Source organism: Taudactylus pleione, unplaced genomic scaffold (genome assembly GCF_031769625.1).
Source record: "Taudactylus pleione unplaced genomic scaffold, aTauple2 ptg000155l, whole genome shotgun sequence".
NCBI lineage: Eukaryota > Metazoa > Chordata > Amphibia > Anura > Myobatrachidae > Taudactylus > Taudactylus pleione.
In genome coordinates this window covers 761,706-785,437 of record NW_028284557.1, presented here as the reverse complement: position 1 = coordinate 785,437, position 23,732 = coordinate 761,706, and the positions used below count along the sequence as shown (strand labels likewise).

The following is a 23,732-nucleotide window of genomic DNA, read 5'->3' as shown; positions in this document are numbered from 1 at the left end:
GCCTTTATTGTGTCCAGCCAACAAGTTCTTTGGCGTCCTCTTCTTCTGGACCCGCTGACGAATCCAAGCATTAGCGCTATTTCTAGGGAATTAGCCCGCATGACATGTCCAAAATACGAGTGTCGTTGTTTGGTGATCTTGCCTTCTAATGATACTTTTGGTTTGACCCACTCTAGGATTGCCGTTTTCATATTCATTGTTGTCCATGGTATGCGCAACATTCGCCTCCAGCACCACAATTCAAAAGCGTCGATTCTCTTGCGATCTGCCTTCTTGAGTGTCCAGGTTTCGCATGCATACATAAAGATCGGAAGAACAATTGCATTGACCAACCGTGCTTTTGTTGCGCTGCTGATATCGTTGCTCTTCCATAACTTTGTCAGTCCTAGCATTGCGGCCAAGTGCAATTTGTCGCTTTATTTCAGTAGATGATTCTCCACTGCGATCAATCTTAGAACCCAGAAAGAGGAAGTCTCGTACCGTTTCGACTTCCTCATTATCGATTGCAATATGGACTGCATCGTCACTTGCCGTAGTCATTATCTTTGTTTTCTTGATGCTGAGATACAGGGCCTGATTCAGACCCGCTTGCAAGCGGGTCGATGTTGCCCAAGTGTGCCGGGGGTGTGGCTGTCCAGACGGAGGCATTCCCATGGGAACGCCTACCGTCTGGGTCCGGCCCCACTGACATCACTAGTGATGTCAGTGGGAGTGCTTTTGGCTCTGATAGAGCCAAAAGCACTCCGGGGCTTGCGGCAGCGAGACCCTACCGCAGGGTCTTGACGCAAGCCCGATGGTCGCGATGGTCTTGACCATCGCGACCACAGCTATGCGAACGGCCAGGAGGCCGCTCCAAACAGTAGGAAGGACGGCCCTGATTCAGAGCGAGCGCTCTGTCAGAGCGTCCGGCTCTGAATCAGGGCCACAGTCACATGCTCTCGATTTCTTCTTTTAATAAATACAAGTCCTAACAAGGGAAAGAGAAATTATGCACATATTAAAATAAAACATCAAAGTTCCTCCATCCGTGCTTGCTACACAAGGTCCGGGCGTCTGATGTCATCACTCAGCGCCGCAGAAATACGCTACTGGACGGACAGTGATCTCTTGTCTGCAATGCCGGCAGACTCAGAGGTAGGGAAAGTTAGGGCTTATACAGTATCATCGGGCCCATTTTCAGGATTTTTTGTGTGGACATATGCAAACGGAAAACATCGCCCCCTTCTCCTTCAACCTGCTCCAACCACAACCCCCCAAATGGCTATAAATATTGATGTTTTATTTTAATATGTGCATAATTTCTCTAACCTTTTTTAGCGCTTGTATTTTTTCACTTATTGCCAGCACCATGCTGTAGATTTCAGACTATGGGCCATATTCAATTTCACACTATGGGCCGTATTCAATTTGAGGTGAAGAGTCAGTTTCAGCAAAAAAGTATCGCGGGAAACGTAATTTCGCCAGGCAGAAACTTTTCGCCATATTCAATTTCAAAGACTTTTCGCCTAGGCGGAAAGTCAATGCAAAGGACCCGGCGGAAAAGTTTTGCCTATGAATATAGCAGGCGGAAAAAAGTGCAGAATTGGGGGTTTGGAGGTGCAACGTTGCGGGAACCCCCGTGCGGCCTTAAGACAGTCCCCCAAAGGTAAACTGCGTCAAAATTTTTTGTTAAAAAAAGACTTAACACCCCAAAAAAGTACTTTCGGTTTTGGGGCAAAAAAACAAAGTTGAGGGACAAAGTTAAAAACTAGTGAAATAGACTCCAGGGGGTTCCCAAGTATGCCCCATGTGTTTTTTTATTGCAGGTGCTTGCTGCAGGTGGATTTTTCACGATTTTTAAACTTCACTTTAGCAACTTTTAAATATGCTAACCCCCATTTTCAGGTGCCCCAAATTTGCTGGGACTAGTTATTTTCACACAAAAAACTGCTAAATGCTATTCTTCACCACTTAAGCAAAGACGCTAATTAGAACCTATTAAGAATATTTAAGTACCCCAAATACCTTCAGCAGGCCTATTCGGGGGTATAAATAATGATCCCCCATGTAAGTGTATCTTTTGTGGGGTGTCAGGCTGATTTCCCCAAATCAGTTTCAGTTTCGCAGGGTGCCGTTTTTGCGTCCTTTGAAATTGAATAGGGGGAAAAGTGCGCGTGCGGAAAGTGTTTTCTCCAAAAACACGCGATGTAGTCCGGCAGGAGAAAAGTCCAGGACTTTTCGCCTCAAATTGAATATTGGCCTATGTATGCATGTTTCTATGCCTATAAATCATGATACACCACATATTTGATGGTAGGGTTGATTTACCTATGCACTAGCACTTTTTATAGGCTTTTTCTATGGGCTCATACAGGTAGCTATGATATATGTGAATATTTATATGTATTAAATCCTCAAGCCTGCGATTTCTACATAGATTACCCTTAGTAACTTAACTGGATTATGTGTGTATGTTATTTTGCGGATTTCTGTGATAACATGACCTGTTTACCTGTGCACTAGCACTTTCTTTACTTGCTGCTATTAATGGCTGTTGCAATGTGCACTTTTCTATGCTAATCCATTATGATACACAACACATGTGATGACATGGCTGGTTCACTTATGCACCAGCATTTCCTTAGAGGCTATTTCTAAAGCTGCATACACATACAACGATTTAGTAAATGAACGACTTTAGTAAACGATTTTCGTTCAATTTTTCAAGGGAAAAATGAACGAAAATCGTTTACTAAAACTGTTCATTTACTTAAAGTAATGAACGATTTTTTTGAACTACAAACGATTTTTACATATTCCCTCACTGGAAATCGTTGAGTTGGACAGTCTGACTGAACTACAATCTACAAACGTGAACGCGCATGAACGATAATCATTCATTGTTTTAACTCAGAAAGTGAACGATTTATTCAACGATAAACGATATCGATACTGGTTCAAAAAATCGTTGTGTGTGTATGCACCTTAAGTGCACATACAAGCATCTGAGCTGTATGTGAGTATGTTTATGCAAGAATCTTCAAAACCTGCTAATACTACATGATTTGCCCATAGCAATCTAACTAGAGTATGTATTTATTTATCTATGCTGATTTTTGTGATGACAGGATACATTTACCTGTGCACTAGCACTTTCTCCATTTGCTGCTACTAAGGGCTGTTGCAATAAGTTCTGATGTGGGTAACCTATATGCATTCGATTTGCAACTTTGTATAATTTATATAGTTAGTCAACAATATATGTTGGCACTAAGTGATATTTAACATTCCCACACAGGGCTTATGTATTTAAGGTTTGATACACCTACATGCACACTTAAGATTTGTCAATCTATATGCATTCAAGTACTTAGGTGCCTACTTACTGACAGCATATTACTGTGACGATTAGATTGTATGCATAGATTACTCCAATGTTTTGTTATGGTACAAGATAGGATATGTGTAACAGCATGAAAATGAGCGTCATGTTTATACTTTTTAACAACTGAAATGATAACTTTACACACCATACTCACCAACACAATGGATACTGCGATCTGTGTCAAGGTTCCCTTATACAATGTGTCATATTCATAAGATTAAAGGGTTAATATTCAATCCCTTATTGGAATGTATCTTTCCTATACCTCTATTAACTGATGACTGTCTCAAATAATTCTCTGAGTGGAGGTCAAATGCTTATAGTAAGACCTCCAACAGCAGAATGAAAAATTGAGGAACGTTGCAGTTACACTGTTGCTTCTAAGGGCAAACTGCTTTCCAATAATCTCTCACTCCTCATAGATGGTCTAAAAGTGAGGAACAACAGAATTAGGAGTAATTATTTACAGTTTTTTACACTAACCATCCTGATATTTCTTATGAGTGATCACGCAATAGGTGCAAACTGATGCTATTGAAGCCATGCATATGAATTAAATGTTATCTAAATGTGAATGTGAATGAGGAGGCATTTATACCTCCTACCTCATTATTGATTTTTGTATCCCAGTAGGGACTAATAACTCTAAGAGAATGTATGATACACGTTAGATATATATTTATGCTTTTTTGTCTGGTGTCACAAGTATACTATCTGAATATATATTTTGTTTAAATATTCTACATTAAAAGTTACGTTTTAATCATTTCAAATTTCAAGAGTGCTCACATAAAAGAGTTCTTTCCGCCTTTAATTTTTATCTTATATAGATATTTCACCTGTGAATAGTCTGAGAATGTAGACATGTTGCCTGTCGACATTTTAACAATGTTGATACCATAACTGTCGACATTGGTGACAAAATTTTAAATGTCAACATTGTTATTGTCGAAATTTTGAAGATCCCGTTCTACAGAGCATGGTAATGTGTTCTGCCAGGTTTACCGAAGTGTCCTCATACACCTAGCCTTAATACGCCATACGAGACGCCTAGTGCGAATGAGCTGCCATGTCCCGAGCAACTTTGCTAATGCCGAGCATAATTTTTCACCGAAAATGCATCTTCAATGCAATGCGATTCGACTAAAGCTGGGTACACATTAGATGATGTATATGAGCATATGCCAATTTCTGGTGGATCAGAACGTCAGATTGTCCACATCATCAACTGTGTACACTATATTGCATGCTCCCACGATTCGTTTGTTGCATCTTCAGATCGGCCTGCAATGCAGGCCAATCTGAAGATGTGAGGAACAACACCATGTTTGTGGAAGCGGCAGGGGGAACAATAAATCAGGCGGTCGTACACCAGATCGTGTAGTGTGTATGGGACGCCAGATATAGTTATATTGCTGGGTAAACACATCGTCTAATGTGTACCCACCTTAAGACAAACCATGAGAGTGCACTGATTAATTGATCTGCAACATTTCTATATCTGTGTGCGACGGAGTCTGAAAATTAAGCACAACGGAACTGGGCATGGAAAAAAAACTACGGCCGCTGTGACGAAGCACTATGGATACATATTCAGACTTAGTCGCAACAAAGATATACAAGTGTTGCATATCAAATGAATCATTGCAGTCTTGTGATGCATATAATTTAATTTACAAGAAGCCTTTATAAATGCCCCACTATGGATTATTTAAAACAAAAAACAACATAAATCAGCTACAATATACAAATGCAGAACTGGAATAATGGTATGACTAAAGTTGCATGTCTTCCTGAAAATAGATACCATAAAGTCCCGCTTTAGCTGGTAGACCATAAGCTAAACTAATGTTCCACTATTCTGTAATCCTTACAAGCACTATATTCATTCTTACTGTCTATTCTACATTAAAAACCAAACAAAATGCTGCAAGGTCATCATCTCATGTTTTAAATCATTATTTTCTCTTTGGCCCAAAATAATTCAGATGCAATCATGCAAATACTGGCCTATTTATTACATAAACTTTGTGCATTACTTTATAAGGCCCTAAGCAGGTGGTACTCCATTTTTTTATTCACCAAGCCCCTCTAAAATCATTGAACCACTGTTCTGGGACCACTAGTATCAATGGGCCCGATTCAGCAAGGATCGCAATTGCAAAGCTGCACACAGGCAGCTTTGCAATTGCGATCCTTGCTATTACGCAAATGCAGCAGGAGGTGTATGACACCCCCTGCTGCATTTGCGATCCCAGCTCTGCGATGGAGGTCGCAGGCTGGGATTCACCATCAAGACCATCAGTGGTCGACGGTTGCAATGGTGGACGGCGCCGGCCAGCTGAGTAATTTTCAGCTTACTCAGACTGGTCGGCTTGCGAGCCCAGGACATTGCGTTGATCAATGCAGATTCTGGGATGGCCACTCCCGGAAAACGGGGAACACGTGCCCCCGTTTCCAGGAATGCCGGCCGACCCCGCCCCTGCACTGCCCCTTAAATGGCTCTGTCTGTCAATCAGCCAGAGGCATTCAAGGGTCTGCGTGAAACTACATGTAGTATTTGAGGAAAATGAGGACATTATCTATAAACTCTGACTTTTGTTTGTACTTAACATCTACAATACTGAGCAAAGCTGTCTCCGATTTATTCTGTGTCCACTGATTGTAGTATTGGCCAGCTAACTAAGTGGTGCTCATCCTTTTTTAAACTTGGGCCCTCATTCAGAGGCGTCGCAAGAAGCGACCGCTCGCTATGAATGAGGGCGGCCGTTTGCTTTTTCTAGCGCGGCCTCCTGGTCGCTAGCTAAGATGTGGGTTACCACCCACAGCTTAGCGACCGACCAGGTTGATGGTAGCGATGGTCAAGACCATCGCGACCATCGGGGCTTGCGACGAGACCCTAAGGTTGGGTCTCGGCAACCGCAAGCCACAGGGAGCTTCCAGCTCTGATCGAGCAGGAAGCTCCCCCACTGATGTCAGTGCAGCGCCCACAAAACGGCAGGCGTTCCTTAAGGAACACCTTCGTTTGTGAAACGCCTACAAAACGGGCCGAGCTGTCGATCAACATCGACAGCCGCCCCTTTTGTAGTGAGCTCCGGAGCGAGAGAGTTTCTGCAGTAAAATTTGTTACATATTTGACAACCAGGACATTGTAAAAACAATTCTAGGCCCCCTAATTTAGATCAGGCTCACAGGGTACTTACCTCTACATGCATTTCCTACCATGTATTAAATGTTAAATTATACCTCTACTGTTCAACTAACCATTCTACGTAATTGTATCCTATCATTTACTTTAAAAATAATTGAAGAAAAACAAAACTGAACACACATTTAAAAATTAAATAAATAAAATAAAAAGTAGAAACCTGGAGAAAACAATGATAATACAATATTCTCTACATATCAGCGGGGCTGATGCAGGTTCTGTTTCTTGTAGGCACCTACTCCCTCCCCAGTGACCAGGTAAGGTGAAGTTTGAGAAGAGTGTATTCCTGGCATTGTGCTAAGTGATACTACCCCCTCCAAATTGAGCAGGCCAGTAAAAAGTATCCCAGTCCTGCTGTGCAGCTCCCAGTGGGCTTCAAAGTGATCCGTCTCACTTTCTTGCTGTCTTACGGGAAGTCTCTCCGGAGAGAAGGTTGTTTTTTTTTTTCTTTGCTGTAATCGCAGACAGTCTCTGTGCTCATCCACATTTATAGCCATTAATGGCTTCAGTCTTCTAGCTGTATTCCAGCTCATCTGCAAGACGACAGGAGGGCTCAAAAGGTCTCGAGCACAGAAAGAAGGTCAGCTCTGATAGATTAATATACTAAGATAGGAATCCGTCTTACATTTAGTCTTTGTGTAGTGCATGCAATCACATCAGAAAGCAGTTGATTAGAATCACATCACCAAATGACTATTTAATATATATTTCACTGCGCATTCTGGTTATAACATGACAGCAATCCCAATGCTGGGTCTTACTGCAAAGTTGTTACAGGAGGAATACTTCATTATATTTAAAATTAATTTGTTTGTTATTACAAATTAAAGAGAGCTATTCCTCAAATAACCTGAAGCAGATTTGACGTCCCCTCAAAAATGTTACTAAATAATTACTGAATAATAAAATTCTAAATGAGCCACATCCCAGAGGAATACCTTTATTTCACTACACTTTATTCTTCTTTCCTGCATCATCTAAATGGTGAAGACAGAGATCTTTAATTCATGGTGTGCTATATACAACATTAATTCCAACAGATCTCTAAATGGTGTTTCATTTTGTTTCATCACCATCACATAAACTGCTCCTGTCCCCTTACACCTTATCACATGTGCCCTTATTGCTCCTTATGCAATCAAGTTTAATAAGCTTTTCATTGTTGTACAACATTGCAAAATATTTTTGTTCTTTAAAAATAAATTACCCCTACTTCATCTTGTAAGGCACGACCTACAACGTACTGTATATGTTTTAAAGAGAATGGCTCTGGACATCTTAAAATGTGGACATCACAAACATAACTGATATTTGTGCTAACAGAGCATTTTATCCCCCCCCCCCCCTACAATCCCTCCTCCTCCTCCAGCACGAAGTTGGCTCTGGCAGTCAGGGCAGAAGGCACCCGCTAGTTGTGGTAGAAAGACCAGCAGTGCAGAAACTAGGAGCCTGCAGCACAGCTGTGCACGGACTCTGAACAGTGAAAAAGTGGACGGCGCTACAGAGAAATCTCGCAGGAGCTGGGTTTTAATGTAGCAATTTGATTCAATTTTCCACTCTATAAAATTACCCATCACCGCTCCTTGCTGTCTAACAGACACCTTCACTCTTAATTTAACAATCTGATCCAATTCTGCCAGGGAAATTGGAAAAATTTATCACCTGTGAAATTTTATTTTTCCTCCGTTGTATCTGTTTTTGTAAAACTTCATTAACGACGATGACTTGCTGAGGAAATAATGTTGTTTTTTTTGTGCTACTTGGGACACGAGAAATGGCTCCAGCAGAGACTATATGCTCATTAGCATAATAAAACAAAGAGCCATACAATGAGTAAAAATAATAACCTATAGCTGGAAACAAGACCGCAATGCGTGAGACAAACCTGGAACCACTTCATAGATGTCATCGTCGCTGTCCAAAGGTGTGGGATGTAACATAGGAGAGGTGTTCAAACTGTCCACATCATCGTAAGACCCCTCATTATCTTCATAGGGTATAGACAATGAAACAATATCTGTGAAAAGTCAAAAATGAGTGCTCATAAGGAGTGGCAATAACAGGTGTCATAGCCTGCATTTGGTATGTAATGGTGCATACACACGGTCAGATTTTCTGTCAGATCTGAACGATAACAATTTTAAAAATCGTTCAATCATTCATATCTGATAGAAAATCTGACATGTGTGCCTGCAACGATGAATGATGCGCTTTCCCGCATGTCAGATAACGATATCTGACATCAGATGTGTTTGCAGTCAGATTTGGACGATTCCATTCATTTTAATACAGTCTAAAATCGTTCAATCGTTCAAATAGTTGGTAAAATCGTTCATCTGACCGTGTGTATGCACCATTAGTCTGAATATAAAACCTGTAGAAAATACCTGTCAACACAAAACGTTTGTACCCTAACAATTAGCTGACCACAATTAAGATCCACAATATAACAAATGTACTAAAACACAAACATGCTGTTTCTCATATGCACTGCATGCCAAGTATATCTACTTATATTTTATTTCAAGAGGGGATTAATCTGCTTTCATTATTTACACAGCAGCACTATTTATATTATGCACCTATGTATGTACTAACCGGATCGGTTTGAAATACCGCTGAACACATGTCTGGCGGTTCGAAACCCAACGCTGGAAGACCGGCAGTGAAGATCCCAACAAGTATTTTCTATATTCACTAACCTAACCCCCCCTAATCCTCCCTAACCCTCCCTTAGGGGTGCCTAACCCTAACCTCCACCCCAAGTGCCTAACCCTAACCCCCCCTGTAAGTGCCTAAACCTAACCCCCCCTTCCCCGCAGCCTAAACCTAAGTCTCCCGGAGGGATGCTTAACCCTAATCTCCTTCCGGGAGTACCTAACCCTAACACCCCCCCCTTCCCCTAGCCTAACCCTCCCGTGGGGGTGCCTAACCCTAAGTCCCCCCTGGGAGCCCCTAACCTAACCCTCCCCACCCCCGGCATCTGTCCGCGCACGCCGCACCTTCGATCGGTATGCCGGGCTCCCGGTGTAGGTAAAATGACAGGCGTCAGGATTTTGACACCTGTCATTAGACCCCTGCCGGGATTAGACAGTCGGGAAGCCTGCAGTCGGCATTTCGACCGTTGGCTTACTGACTGCATCCCGTACTAACTAGAGATGTGCGTTCGGTTTTCCTGAACACCAGTTCTTAGGGGTTCTGAGTCGAATAGAAGGCTCGATTCAGACCCGCTCGCTAGATGCGTTTGCATGCACCCAGCGTATGCAAATCCGGCCAACCCACAGCAAGGCAGGCGATCGCACGGCAAGGCATAAGAACGCCCACTATGTCTTGGCGTGCGGTTGCTTTGTCTATGCAGACGCCCACTAACCTGTCTTAAGACGCCCACTTGCGCACGTCATATCTAGGAAGTGTGTGCAACAATCGGTACATCGGGTACCATCGGATGCGATCGCAGCTCTTGTGGCTGACCATACCCTACCGCAAGCACTGCGAACACTTCAGTGTAAAAACCAGACAGGTGACGTGTACTATGACGCTGTCTCTAAATTATGCACGCCTCTGAAACGGCGTTGAGATGCTCAGGCACGCCTGCGTTCACACCTCCACTCCCCCGTTTTTAATGGCCAGCCCCTGTCACCACCCACAAACGGCTTCTCCCGTCACTCACTCTGCTGGGCTGTCTATTTGCAGCAAGCGAACGCTTCCCGATCTCTCGCACTGGTTCGCACACGCGCACTGCGATGTATACGCATGCACACAATGAGATAATCGGCCAGCTACAAGCGAACGCATCCTAGCAAGGGGGTCTGAATCAGGTTCAGAGTCCCAGCTGGGATCACTTTTGGGGTTCCGAGTAGGACAGTCCTGGTTCAGGCCTGCTGTAAGTTCAGAATTTGGATTTAAAAAACGAATCTCTGTTTTGTATTGCATGTACACATGTCCAAATTACATGATTTTAGCTGTTTTTATCAATTCTATAGAAAACCAAATTCGAATCAAAATACTTTAGGGTGGTTTTGCCAAAACAAAAACCATAACATTTGAGGGTGGTTTTGCCAAAACCAAAACAAGGAGGTCTGCACACACAGGGCCTGATTCAGAGCCGGACGCTATTTGCGAACGGTCGTTCGGAAAAAGGGGCCGGCTATTTAAATTAAGCGCTCACTCTTTGCGGTCTGTTGACGCCTCTATGTCTGAGCGAGCGAAAGAAACATGCGCTCGCTATTTTGTAAAAACGCCCCCTGGCCGTTCGCATCATACGTCATCTCCGCTATTTATTAGATTAATCGAGTACATCGAAAGGCGTCTGAACTGCTTGCAGTGCTTGTGGTTGGATTTTCCTACCGCAATCATGCAAACAGTACAGGCTAAGAGACAACCAAGTGACGTGGCCGATGACGCTGCTTTGTTAATTATGCACACCCTTAAAACGCCCGTTTTGACCGTTTGGCACGCCTGCGTTCGGATCTCCACTCCCCGTTTTCAAGCACCTTCCCCTGTTACCACCCACAAATGCCTCATCCTGTCACTCAAATTAGCAGGCACTCGCTATTTTGCGAGCGCACAATTTGCGACCGCAATGACTGGCTGGCGCATGCGCATTACGACCCATACGCATGCGCAGATGTGCGAACATTGCTCGGAGCGAACGAGCGGCCGCTTACGAGCGGCTCTGAATCAGGCCCACAGTACAGAGGCAACTATTTTTACTGTTCCACACATATACAGTTACTCACCCACAATAAGCTCTCATGTTCTATATGATATGTGTGATTGCAGATTTTGGATTCAAATGCCCATCTCTTATAGAAGAGTATATATTTGTCACCGCAAAACACCTACTATGACATTTGTACATTTAACCCCCAGTATACTACTGGTTTGATCCTCAAGTTTCACCATATATGAAATTAAGGGGACATCTGGATCTTTTTATTTGAAGGCATTTATGTTTTCATTAGGGAAATTAAAATGTTGGTTTACTTATTTTAGTGCATTGAGAAAGTAATAGTTGGTGAGGAATGCACTCACTTGAACATCTAGTTCCACAAAACAAATTTTTGTTTTTGCAGATGAGATGCTGTTGCATAGCGATTATGAACATGTCCCATTGGCATATGACCTTCATGAGTAGTTCCATAAAACCTGGTGCATTGTTCATATTTTACATCACATCATCACTTCTACCCCTTTCACAATGCCAGCAATAACCCTGGTTATTTCACGTGAACGCTCAGCAACCCGGGTTGTTGTGCAGTGTGAAAGGACCCAGTTGAAATAACCCGAGACGAGCCCCCTGACATTTCAACCAGGGTAACGAGCAGGGTTGAACACGGGTTCAACCCGGTTCACGGTGCAGTATGAACGGGTAACCCGGGTCGATGTGACCCGGGTCCCGTTCACAGTAGAGGAATAGCCGGCGCTTGGAGATTATCTCATCTCCAGGTGTCTATTTGGCACGTGATATCGGTGACGTCATCGGCCTGGCAATAAGCCGGGTTGGGATGCCAGTCTGAAAGAGGTCTCACCCGGGATGGACCAGTGTACAAAATCCAGGGTGCGACGTGGATTTGCGACTTGAAAGGGGTATTTCTAGATTCCTAAATAACCCAAAGGGTGGAAATAGTCAGAAAGCAAAGCATAGTTCATACTTACCCCTTACCAAAAACTGTATCTGGTCAACCCAGTCCCTGGCCTCAGCTGGATTAGTCGCTGTAAACTGTAAAAGAAAATAGTATTAGAGAATTGCTGTGATAGATCTATTACAGTTTATTTTTGTTTCTGCAACACTGGATATTACCTCGTAGCTGCGATTGCCTGGTGACACAATCTCAAAGCAGGAATCTCGCCGAGAGTCTTTGCGGATGTTTGGAACCAACTGGGCACCACAGTCCTTTATGAGGAACCCAGCCTTGGGAACCTTCCCTGAAACATGATCAGCATTTTTTTATTTAAACAGACACGATCCTCTAACATGACTGATTTTAGCGTACAATGCATAATTTATTTTTTGAGTGGAATATATGAAGTGTCATGTCTAAGAGGCACTTTTCTCAAATGATTATACATGATGAAATGAAAAAAAAATAAAAATTATATATTAATATATATATGAAAATCAGATGTCCTGACTGACTCATCAACGCTCCACCCAAACCCATGGATCTAGAAACATGAAAATCAGGGAGCATATTCCTTCCATGACATGGGTGCCCGCTAAGAAAGGATTTTTTTTAAATTCGACACCTAAGGGGGTGAAATGGGGTAAAACATTTCCTCCCCCTGTGTAACGTCATGTCTGACTGTCTCATAGTGGCTGCAGCACAGTTCAGAATTCAAACACCAACTGTCATCCCAAGTGCTGCCAAACATCACTGGCAGTTGGTGTAGCTCCCCTATTTAAATAGTGAGGGAAGGGTTGGGGGTAAAGATACAATATTGGGTGCAGGGTTATAGAGTAAGTGTACAGTATTGGTAGCAGGGTTAGGGGATAAGGGTACAGTATTTGGTTAAGTGTTAAGGACATAGTATTAGGTGCACGGTTAGGGGGCTAAGGACAGTATTGGGTGCAGGGTTAGGGGGATAAGGACACAGTATTGGGTGCAGGGTTAGGGGGGTAAGCATATAGTAGTTTCAGGGTTAGGGGGTAAGTGTACAGCATGGAGTGTAGTGTTAGGGACACTGGGGGTCATTCAGACCCGCTTGCGAGCGTCGATGTTGCCCCACTGCGCATGCGCACGACGGAGGGAGCTCCGTCGTGCACATGCGCGAGACCCGGATAGCGATGGGCTATCCGTCGCTTCCGGGTCTCGCACCAAAGGGGGCGTGCTGTCGATGTTGATTGACAGCACGCCCCCTTTGGTGGGCGTGCCAGGGGAACGCCTACCGTCTGAAGCCGGCCCCACTGACATCACTAGTGATGTCAGTGGGAGGTGATTTTGGCTCTGATAGAGCCAAAATCACTCCAGGGCTTGCGGCAGCGAGACCCTACCGAAGGGTCTCCGTCGCAAGCCCGATGGTCGCGATGGCCTTGACCATCGCGACCATCATCATGAACGCTCGCTATAGCTGTGGGTGGTCACCCACAGCTATGCGAGCGTCCAGGAGGACGCTCCATTTTCATGGAGGAGGGCCCTGATTCAGAGCGAGCGCTCTGGTCAGAGCGTTCGGCTCTGAATCAGGCCCACTGTTACTACAGAGTTGAGATAGGAAAATGTGTTACTGCACAGGTGACGGAGGGGAGTGTCAAATGTGTTACAACAGGGTGAGGGAAGGGAATGTGTTACAACACGGGTGAGGGATGGGAATATGTTACTCCAGAGGTGTGGGAGGGGAATAAGTTAGTACAGGTAGTGTGTGTATGTGTGTGGGGGGGGGGGGATGTGTTACTACAGATGTGAAGGAGAGAGATTGTATTTCTACACAGGTAAGAAAAAAAAAGTACAAAGAGTGCTTAAGAGAGAGGAAGAAAAAGAGGGAAAGAATAAATATGTGGCACTCCAACTGCTGTGGAACTACAAAGTTCAGCATGCACTGCCAGAGTTTTGTTGTTACGGCATCCTAGAAAAGTTCTCAGTACAGAGAATAAAAAAGCGTTTGAATGAAAAATTCCTCATTCAATAATGCATTGCCACTATGTGCCTTTGAAATCATCTGAACCACTCAGCTGCAAATTAACTAGAAACTGTATCTGAGGTGTCCTCGCCGAAACGGACAGTGTTTTCTATTGCGCACTGAAGTACGAACAAGCCGATTAGCCTATGGACATGCACAGGCAAATTATTTATCTCTTGGAAACCGGACATCTTTTGGAGAATATTATCCCCCTATATCGGACTACCAAGAAGGTTTTGGCCTATATAGAGAATAGCATCAGGCTTATAGCATTTTATTTAATTAACGGAGCTACAACTCCAAAAAGGAAATGCCCAGATAAGAGGTATCCGCTCTTTAGGTCTACAGTGTCTAGATAGACAGTGTTTAGGTAGATAATGGAAGATAGACAGGCAATAGGTCGACAGGGACTGAAGGTTGACAGGGTCTGAAGGTCGACACACTAAAGGTCGACTGGTAACAGGTCGACAGGGACTGAAGGTCAACAGGCAATAGGTCGACAGGGACTGAAGGTTGACAAGCAATAGGTTGACAGGGTCAGAAGGTCGACACACTAAAGGTCGACTGGTAACAAGGTTGACAGGTATGAAGGTCGACAGGCAGAAGGTCGACATGGTCATTAGGTCGACACACAGTCAACATGTAAATGGTCGACACTCATAGTTGACATGTGAATGGTCGCCACATGCTCGACACGTCACCACATAGTCGACATGCGAATGTCTGCTGCATGTCAACACGTAGTCGGCATGCAAATGGTCAACACATGTCAACACATAGTCGACATGTGAATGGCCGACACATGTCAGCACATAGTCGTCATGTGAATGGACGACTCAGTCACCATGCAAATGGTCGACACATGCCAACACATGGACGACATGTGAATGGCCGACATGCAAATGGTCGACACTCAGTCGACATGCAAATGGTCGCCACAGGCCAACACTCATAGTCGACATGCAAATGCCCGACACATGTCGACACTCATATAGTCGACATGAAAATGGTTGACATGTTCTTGTTTGTTTTTTTGCCCTAATCTTTATTCCTAACTCTCCTCTTGTTGCCTAACCCAAACCCTGACCCTAAAAAAAAAAAAAAATAAGTGTCGACCATTTGACTATATGAGTGTTGACCTACTGCCTGTCGACCTTCATACCTGTCGACCTTGTTACTAGTCGACCCGTCGGAGTAAGTGTCTAACCCTGACACTAACCCTAAAAAAAAAAAAAAAAAAAAAAAGGGGTCGACCATTTGACTATGAGTGTCGACCTACTGCCTGTCGACCTTCATACCTTTAGTACCTGTCAACCTTGTTACCAGTCGGCATTTAGTGTGTCGACCATCAGACCCTGTCGACCTTCAGTCCCTATCTATTGCCTGTCTATCTTCCCTTGTCTACCTAATCACTGTCTATCTAGAAATTGTAGACCCATTGAACCATACAAGAGTATTACTACTAATTGTTTTTCAGAAATAATCTGATGTAGCGTGGCATACTGTCAATTATACTTTAAAGTTGCGGTGTAAATGCGTATCAATTTATGACATTTAAAAAAATATATATTTAACATTTACAAAAAGTATTTACATTTATATATTTTAAATGTTTTATTTGTGGTTGTTAATAAATAAATGTTACATTCTATTTAAACTATAGAAGCCTCCATGTATCCTGTGACACAAAACAGATATACATTTTTCTTATTCAGCAGCTAAGTGAAACTTTTCCTTTTCTAAAGGATCTGGAAAGCCAGTAGTAGTGCATGAATGAATGTAAGACCTGCTTTTCTTCTTCGTCTAGCAGAATCTCACAGTGCACATTACAAGTGTCACATATCAAATTAATCAGCAGTCTGCTGGTGCGTCTTAGTTGCATCACATTGCGACTTAGACGCATTTTCGGCAAAAAAAAACGCCCAACATTAGCAGTCTACATGGGACCTGGAGGCTTACAAACACCTGACAAGTCATGCTGCATGGCGTATTGAAGCTAGATATATGATAACAAATCTGTAAGCGGCGTTGTTATTAGTATCGATCCGGGGGTCCTTTCTCTGTACACTAGACCACTAGGGCATTTAAAATGGGAACACTGTGCAGCGATGGTGGTCAATGCCCGGGGGTCCATACCAAAGGGGGAGGCAAGTTCCTACGGTTAACCCCGCCCCCACATTTGAACATGCTCCCCCAGTGCAGACAGCCTGTCTCAGGTGCTCACCTCTCCTCTCTCCACCTCCTAATTAAAGTTGGGTGGCCTGTTTAAATCATATTGCCTGCCTCAGCAGATGCAGGGAGAGAAGCTTTGGCTCCTGTCTTCACTTCTTGCTCCTAGAGCCTGGTTATATTGTTAAGCACTTTCATGCTGTTGCTGGATTGATGAGCAGTATTTGTCCACTATTCTAATGCATTGAGTGGTACTGTGTGCTTGTGAGAGTCAAGTGCTTTGGGCCTGTGTGTGCACTGCTGCTGTATACGGGTCACACTGAGATGCCTCAAAGGTCAGTGCTTTTGTTCTTATTGTGCAGCCCATCTATCTACAATAGAACCTCCATGGATGCAGTCATTTGAACAGTCAGTACAGGGGTTGGCGCAGGTATCAGCATCTTCCCAGCAGTTGCTAGACAGGGTTCATCCAAGTGCAAGCCTTCTAGAAGAGAAAGTTCTCTGCCCTTATCTGAAGACAATTCAGATTTTGAGTTGTCCTCAGAGCACAAGGATAGTATGTTAGCCTTGGAAGTGGAGTGCCTGAGTATTCTGTGTCTAGAGTTGATGATGAGACATCTTTGGACATCCAGGATGCCTATTTACACATCCCCATCAGAGTCAGCCACCAGGGCTTCCTCAGATTTGCAACGCGGTTGTATCACTACCAGTTTCAGGCAGTTTCAGGACTGTTGAAGGAGCGTCAGAATCTTGCCTTGTCTGGATGACCTCCTCCTGGCCCAGTCTCCAGATGACTCCACATTCGTCTGACGATCAATCTTCTAGAGTCACACTGGTGGATGATCAATTGGTGAAAGTCTACTCTGACGCCTTTTCAGGAGATGCTGCATTTGGGAGCTCTTCTGGATTCGAGGGTTCAGCAGGTCTTCCTTCCAGCAGACAAGATTCAGGCCCTGCAATCCAAGGTTTGCACATTCCTCAGTCATCGTCGGGTGTCGATCCATAGCTGCATGCAGATTCTGAGTTCCTTGGTCTCCACATTCGACATGGTGGAGTATGCCCAGTTTCACTCTTGTCCTCTTCAACTGGAGATTCTAGCCAGGTGGAACAAATCCCATCTGCACCTCAGGGTGCAGATGATCATTCTCTCACAGGAGGTTTGTCACTCCCTCTTGTGGTTTCTACACTGGTCTCACCTGATAAGGGGCTGTCCCTTTTGGATCCAGGACTGGGTCTTGCTCACCACCGACGCATGTCTTTTCAGCAGACGTTTTAGGGATGGTGGACAGCTTAGAAGAGCCGATTATCCATCAATGTCCTTGAACTCAGGACAGTGTACAGATCTCTTTGCGTGGCTCAGCCTCTCCTCCAGGGGCATCAGATCAAGGTGCAGTCGGACAATGCGACAGCCATCACCTACTTAAACAAAAAGGGCGGCACTTGCAGTCATGGCACCATGAAGGAGGTCAGTCGCATCCTCTAATGGGCGGAGTGTCACCTTGTTGTGATCCTGGTGGCTCCGAACTGGCCATGGTGGGTTTAGTACGCAGATCTTCTGGGCCTCTCCATCAACGATACTCTGTGGCAAAATCTTCTGTCTCAGGGTCCGTGCTTCCATCCGGATCTGGCACGTCTCACTTGGACAGGGTGGTTCTTGAGACATTCGTCCTGAGAGCAAAAGGGTTTTGCAGGAGAGTCATCTGTACTATGATCAATGTCCGGAAGCCTTTTTCGGCAATTATTTATCACAGTGTTTGGCGGACCTACTTTGTGTGGTGTTCGGACAGAGATTTCAATCCTCTGTACTTCCCGCTCTTGAGAGTCCTCTATTTTCTGCTAGCATGTCTGGATTTGGGCCTCTGGCTCTCTACGTTGAGAGTACAGGTCTCCATCTTGTCTGTAATCTTTCAGTGGAAGATTGCGCTTTCTGGATGTATGGATATTTTTTCAGGGCGTCCTCCACATGCAGCCGCCGTTTATTCATCCGGTTGCTCCGAATATTTTCTTGGTTCTTTGGGCTCTCCAGTCGGCTCCTTTTGAGCCCTTGGATATGGCAGACATTTGTTGGCTTACATAGAAGACAGTCTTCATACTTGCCATTGCATCGGCCTGGCGAGTGTCCGACTTGAACGCCTTGTTTTGTCACCCAGCCTTTCTGATCACTTTGCAAGACTGTCACGTGGTCCTCTGCCCATACTTTTATTCGATTCTGTGACCGAATGACCTTGGCCTCCTCCTGATCACAGATTAGTTTTTGATCCCACTGGATCTTGGGGTATTAGGGATTCCCTCTTACTATCAGAAGCCACCTGTTAATGACTCCGCCCACTGCATCGTGGACGGGTACTGCGCTGCCACCACTAAACTCCTACCATCGGCGTTTGGAACCGCTTCTTACGTACACCCAAGCTCCCACCACCGGCACCTGAAACTGCCACTGCTGCGTAACGCAACGAGCTGCGGCCACACCTCCTGATTGGTGTCAGCTGATACTCACTGATCCCTCGCAATGGACCAGGTTCTGCACGATAGCTGGCAAAGGGCTTAAGCTTGGAGACAATGGGCTCAATCCAGAATAGCCGGGTAACGGAATATCGATAGGCGTAATTCTGTTGTTGCAGGATTCAGATGTAGTCCTTGTAAAGGCAAGATGTTAATTGCTCAAATAGTCTTAAAAAAGACTCTTCCCCTTAGGGGTAACAGCATACAGATCTTACAGCAGTTCATTCCTTATTGATGTTCAAAAAAATACACACAAACCAGGCTCGCAGGCCTTGTATATATAGTCAGAACACACAATACAGCATGGTGAAATCCTCCCACAGTTGGTCTTGTATACCAATCAGACAATATATCCTAAATTGAATTACAACTCACATCACTTCCTTATACAAAAAGTGCATTTAAACTAGGGATGTGCATGCTCGGTTCTACCCCGGTTCCGTTCGTTTTTTTTTACCGAATCTTATTGGCTTTCCAAAACTCGTGACAGCTGATACCCAATAAGATTCGGTAAAAAAAAACGAACGGAACCGAGTAGAACCGAGCCTGCACATCCCTAATTTAAAGACATCTTAAATATAAATACATTTAAACATGTCATAGACTATTAAATATACTCTGCGTTTTACACAATGCATTGCAGATCAGCTGCAGTGTTTGACAGCAATATATATATATATATATATATATATACATACATATATATACACATACATATGAAGATAAAGCCGGCACTCCATAATTAAAGAAAACACATGCCCGGGTGCCCTCTGATGGTCTAATAGGCCAAAATATACATGTGAAAATATACATGTGAAAATTTTATTGCGGTGCTGTTGGCAGCGTGATTCATGGAGTGTTACCATGGCATGTTGTAAACATTAGTCCGGCCACACTCGCAATGCGAGTTCTTGGTCACATGACCAGGTGCACGGCTGCACGCAGTGAGCTCCGTTGCCATGGAGCATCACCAGAGAAGCGATGCGTCCGGCAGCCACGTCATGTTCAGGATGTGGGTCCAATTCTGATGATGTCATACATTTGGCGGGAGGCGCTGGGCACGCTACACGTTAGTCACTATGGGATGTATCTTGGTATATAGGTATGTATTACTTCACTGCTCTTCTTGTTCTTCATAAAAGTCGTGAGACTAAAACTTTGAACTTGACTTTTGGAGTCCTGAGTCTTCTTTGCAAGTCCTGTGAGTGCCGCTGTTTTTTTTTCACATATATATGTATATATATATATATATAATATATATATATACACATATAGTGTATATATATACATATATATTTTAATACAGTTTATTATATATACATCATGCAGCGGCCAGCGCAGCCTGGCTCTAAGTTCTCCTGACTGCAGTCCTGCTCCTTCCAATGGCTATCACATTTACAACTGGCGCCTCCGCTATGATTAGTCCATTCAAAAATGGTGCAGAAGCTCAAGAGTTAACCCCTTCAGTGCTGTGGTGGCCATTTTATCCACGTGGGCCAGGTCTCCAGCTACAGTTTCTATGCCTTTGATACCTCCGCAGATGTGGTCTTTGGGCGATGGGTTCCTAGTGCAGCTGAGGAGTGTCCTCTCCCACAGGGGGATAGCTTTAAGACATCCCATCATCCTCCCCGTGCCCCCAAGTAGAGGAAGAAAAGAGGATTTATTTTCTTCTCTTTGTTAAATCCTTTTCTTCGACTCCCTAGGGGGCACAGGGCACCCACCCTGACACACATGGCTTGCGGGGGTTAGTTTCTGTGATATCAGTTTTCTGCACACCTTGTCTGTGTGTGTTTTGGTCTTTCTTCTCCCTCTCTTTTCCTCGCTCCTTGCTGTGGGCAACTTAACTGGCTGGCCGTGGGCTAGGAACGGGGTATAGGGGAGAGGGAGCCATAGGCTGCTGGGAAATGAACTGTTTGGCACCCAGACTCTCCTCTCCAGACTATACTCTCTTATTACATACTAATAGATGGTAATTAAAAGCTGTATTATTTGGATTGGTCATGCCACTGCTAAACTTGCTCTCATTGAGTCCCAGAAGGTAATGGATGCTGCCATTCAGTCAATTTTGACTAATCACACAACAGCTACAAAGCCAGGTGGTCCCAGGTACAGTATGTAAACCCTTCTTCTTAATAGGGAAAGGGGTATAAAAGCAAGGAACATCCATAGTTTATTCATTAAAAGGCCATTTCTTGCTGCTTATACATGCTTATAGGCTCTCATGCCACGCTGCTAATGCATTAAATAGATGCCCCCTGCATCTCCATTATTAATGCATAAAACTGTGTTTCCTCTTTCATAAAACATACATTTATTTGTTGGACATACGCTCTTGGGAACAGTCCTATTATTAATGCTTAGGTAACGGTCACTAATATAATAAATAGATCTCAATCTTGTCAATCCTTTCTATTAATGCAGTAGGCACAATTATACTGAATACCCCCTGTGAATTAAGAAACAGCTCTACTATTGCAAGAGCAATACAAATAAGGTAACAAACCTTTTATTCCATTCTAAAACAACTAAATGAACCAAATTTTATTAACATTTTTTGTAAATGTTATTTCCATAATGAGCACGTATGTCAGAACAATTATCACTAAAAATATGTCACTTACCTTTTCCTGACATGATCAGTTAAGTCCTATCCTTAAGCTCTTTTTATGGTCACAGCAGCTCCCAAAACCAGGTTCACTACTCGTGTGGTAACATACAGAAAGTCTTCCTACAAGCTATATCCTTTGCTCAATTACAGTTAGGAGTGTAAGGGACAGTGACAGTGGCTTCAGATAGGTCCCAAACAGAGCATCAGGTAAGGTAAGTGGTGGGCAGAATTGTTGTGAAAGTACAAGGTCTGTGTGTCAGTTTGTCAGCCAGTGCAAGTGTGTATATCAGTCCATGTGTCAGTAATTTTATAAGACCTTGAACATTATAATGTAATAATATATACCTCCCTATTGTAAGTAGTACTGATTTTAAGTCATCTGGGTATTCCATGACCTGTATAGATGCATTTTTATATGGTCATGAATCCTCTGGGTAACTCCTAATGACCTTATAATTTACAGTACAGTGTACATTATTCTACACGTTGGTAATAACCTGTTTATTCTCGCTGTTACTATATTAGATAGCAGTACAATACATTCCAATGGTGTTTTGTTAGTTTTGCATCAATTACAAAACTCTGTGAGATTGTACAGAGTCTTATAGAAAAATTAAGGTTTAGCAGAATCCTTACAAACCAGCTAACCAAATAGGAATCCTGAATTAGCGTGTATTATAAAGAGTTACCAGGATACAGCATTTAACTAAATGCCAGACTTTCCTGGTGCATTCCCAATGGTAATGTATCAGGTAATAGCCACCTATACCTCACCAGTAGCTATAATAGATCATAATAAATAAGAAACAAAAATGAAAAAATACCTTGCCATCCATACCTTTCTCATTAGAGTAGTAACAAAATGTCAAGTTTGTAAGAACACACCACCTCTTCTGCCATTCTGACCCGAAGAAGCCGTGATCTACATTAAAAAATGTAGGTTTTATTACATACATGTAAATTTAGTTAGTTTGCATTTCTGACAAGTTGAATGATAACTTCACTGTGACATATGCTAACAAAATCAACAACATATCAACATAAATAATTTTAGAAATTTAGTAGAACACCACCACTGTACAATGGATGAGACACAAATATATTTTTTGAACCTTGTTGGATTGCAAGACCATTATGTTAACTGTCCTGATTTTTTTTCCCTTTTCATAAAGACTGTCTTGATATAAAAAATAAAAAAAAAATAAAAAAATAAATAAAACGTGTATGTGTGTGTGAATATATATATATATATATATATATATATATATATATATATATGCACCAATCAGCCATTACATTACAATCACTGACAGGTGAAGTGAATAACAGTGATTATCTTGTTACAATGGCATCTGTCAAGGGGTGGGATATATTAGGCAGCAAGCGAACACTCAGTTCTTGAAGTTGATGTGTTTAAAGCAGGAAAAATGGGCAAGCGTAAGTGACTTTGACAAGGGCCATATTGTGATGGCCAAATGACTGGGTCAGAGTCTCCAAAATGGCAGGTCTTGTAGGATGTTCCCGGTAAGAGACAGAGCGCCAGGACGCCGAAGCCGAGCACCCGCATCCGCTGACTAGAGGACACGGATCACGTACGGGAGGAGGAGGGATCCAGCCACACTGTGACAGGAAGACAGGTAAGTCTCTGTAAAGGAGGGGGAAGCAGGCTGAGATCGTGAGTAGTCTCTTCCAGCGGTTCCCCTCCCAAACAGGGGACTGTAAGGCCAACAAGCTGGAGTGCAGGATACAGTCTTTAATTAGACGTATCACTCACTTAGGCTACAGCCACTACAACCCCAGTCCGGAGCCCCTGTACCCTAGTCCGAGTGGTCTCCTCCTATCTGACCAGAAGACATCTCCAGCCACCAGCAGCACCACACCAGGATAGGCTACCACCAATATCAAACTTACAAGCAAATTAAGGATATCTATACTGCATATATTGGAAGAGACAGCGGGACGCCACTAATCTCTCCCCCCCCACGCACAATCACTGACATTGTCAATACAATCCATTCTCAAACAAGGGTCTCAGGGCCTGATTCAGAGCCGGACGCTCTGACCAGAGCGCTCGCTCTGAATCAGGGCCCTCCTACCTAAAAATGGAGCGGCCTCCTGGCCGCTCGCATAGCTGTGGGTGACCACCCACAGCTTATGCGAGCGGCCAAAAAGATGGTCGCGATGGTCAAGACCATCGCGACCATCGGGCTTGCGTCAAGCCAAAAGCACTCCCACTGACATCACCAGTGATGTCAGTGGGGCCG

The 23,732-nt window shown here is 43.7% G+C and overlaps 1 protein-coding gene across 1 annotated transcript in view; it reads right to left on the bottom strand.

Annotated features, from left to right (window-relative positions):
- The window catches only part of SKAP1 (src kinase associated phosphoprotein 1), a 591,854-nt gene that overhangs the window by 142,587 nt on the left and 425,535 nt on the right, over positions 1 to 23,732 (bottom strand). The window contains exons 6-9 of the mRNA XM_088474694.1: positions 22,307 to 22,390; positions 12,376 to 12,500; positions 12,231 to 12,294; positions 8,458 to 8,589 (exon numbers count right to left, since the gene is read on the bottom strand). Of these exons, the coding sequence (XP_088330820.1) occupies positions 8,458 to 8,589; positions 12,231 to 12,294; positions 12,376 to 12,500; positions 22,307 to 22,390 (405 nt within the window). The remainder of the gene's footprint in view (positions 1 to 8,457; positions 8,590 to 12,230; positions 12,295 to 12,375; positions 12,501 to 22,306; positions 22,391 to 23,732) is intronic.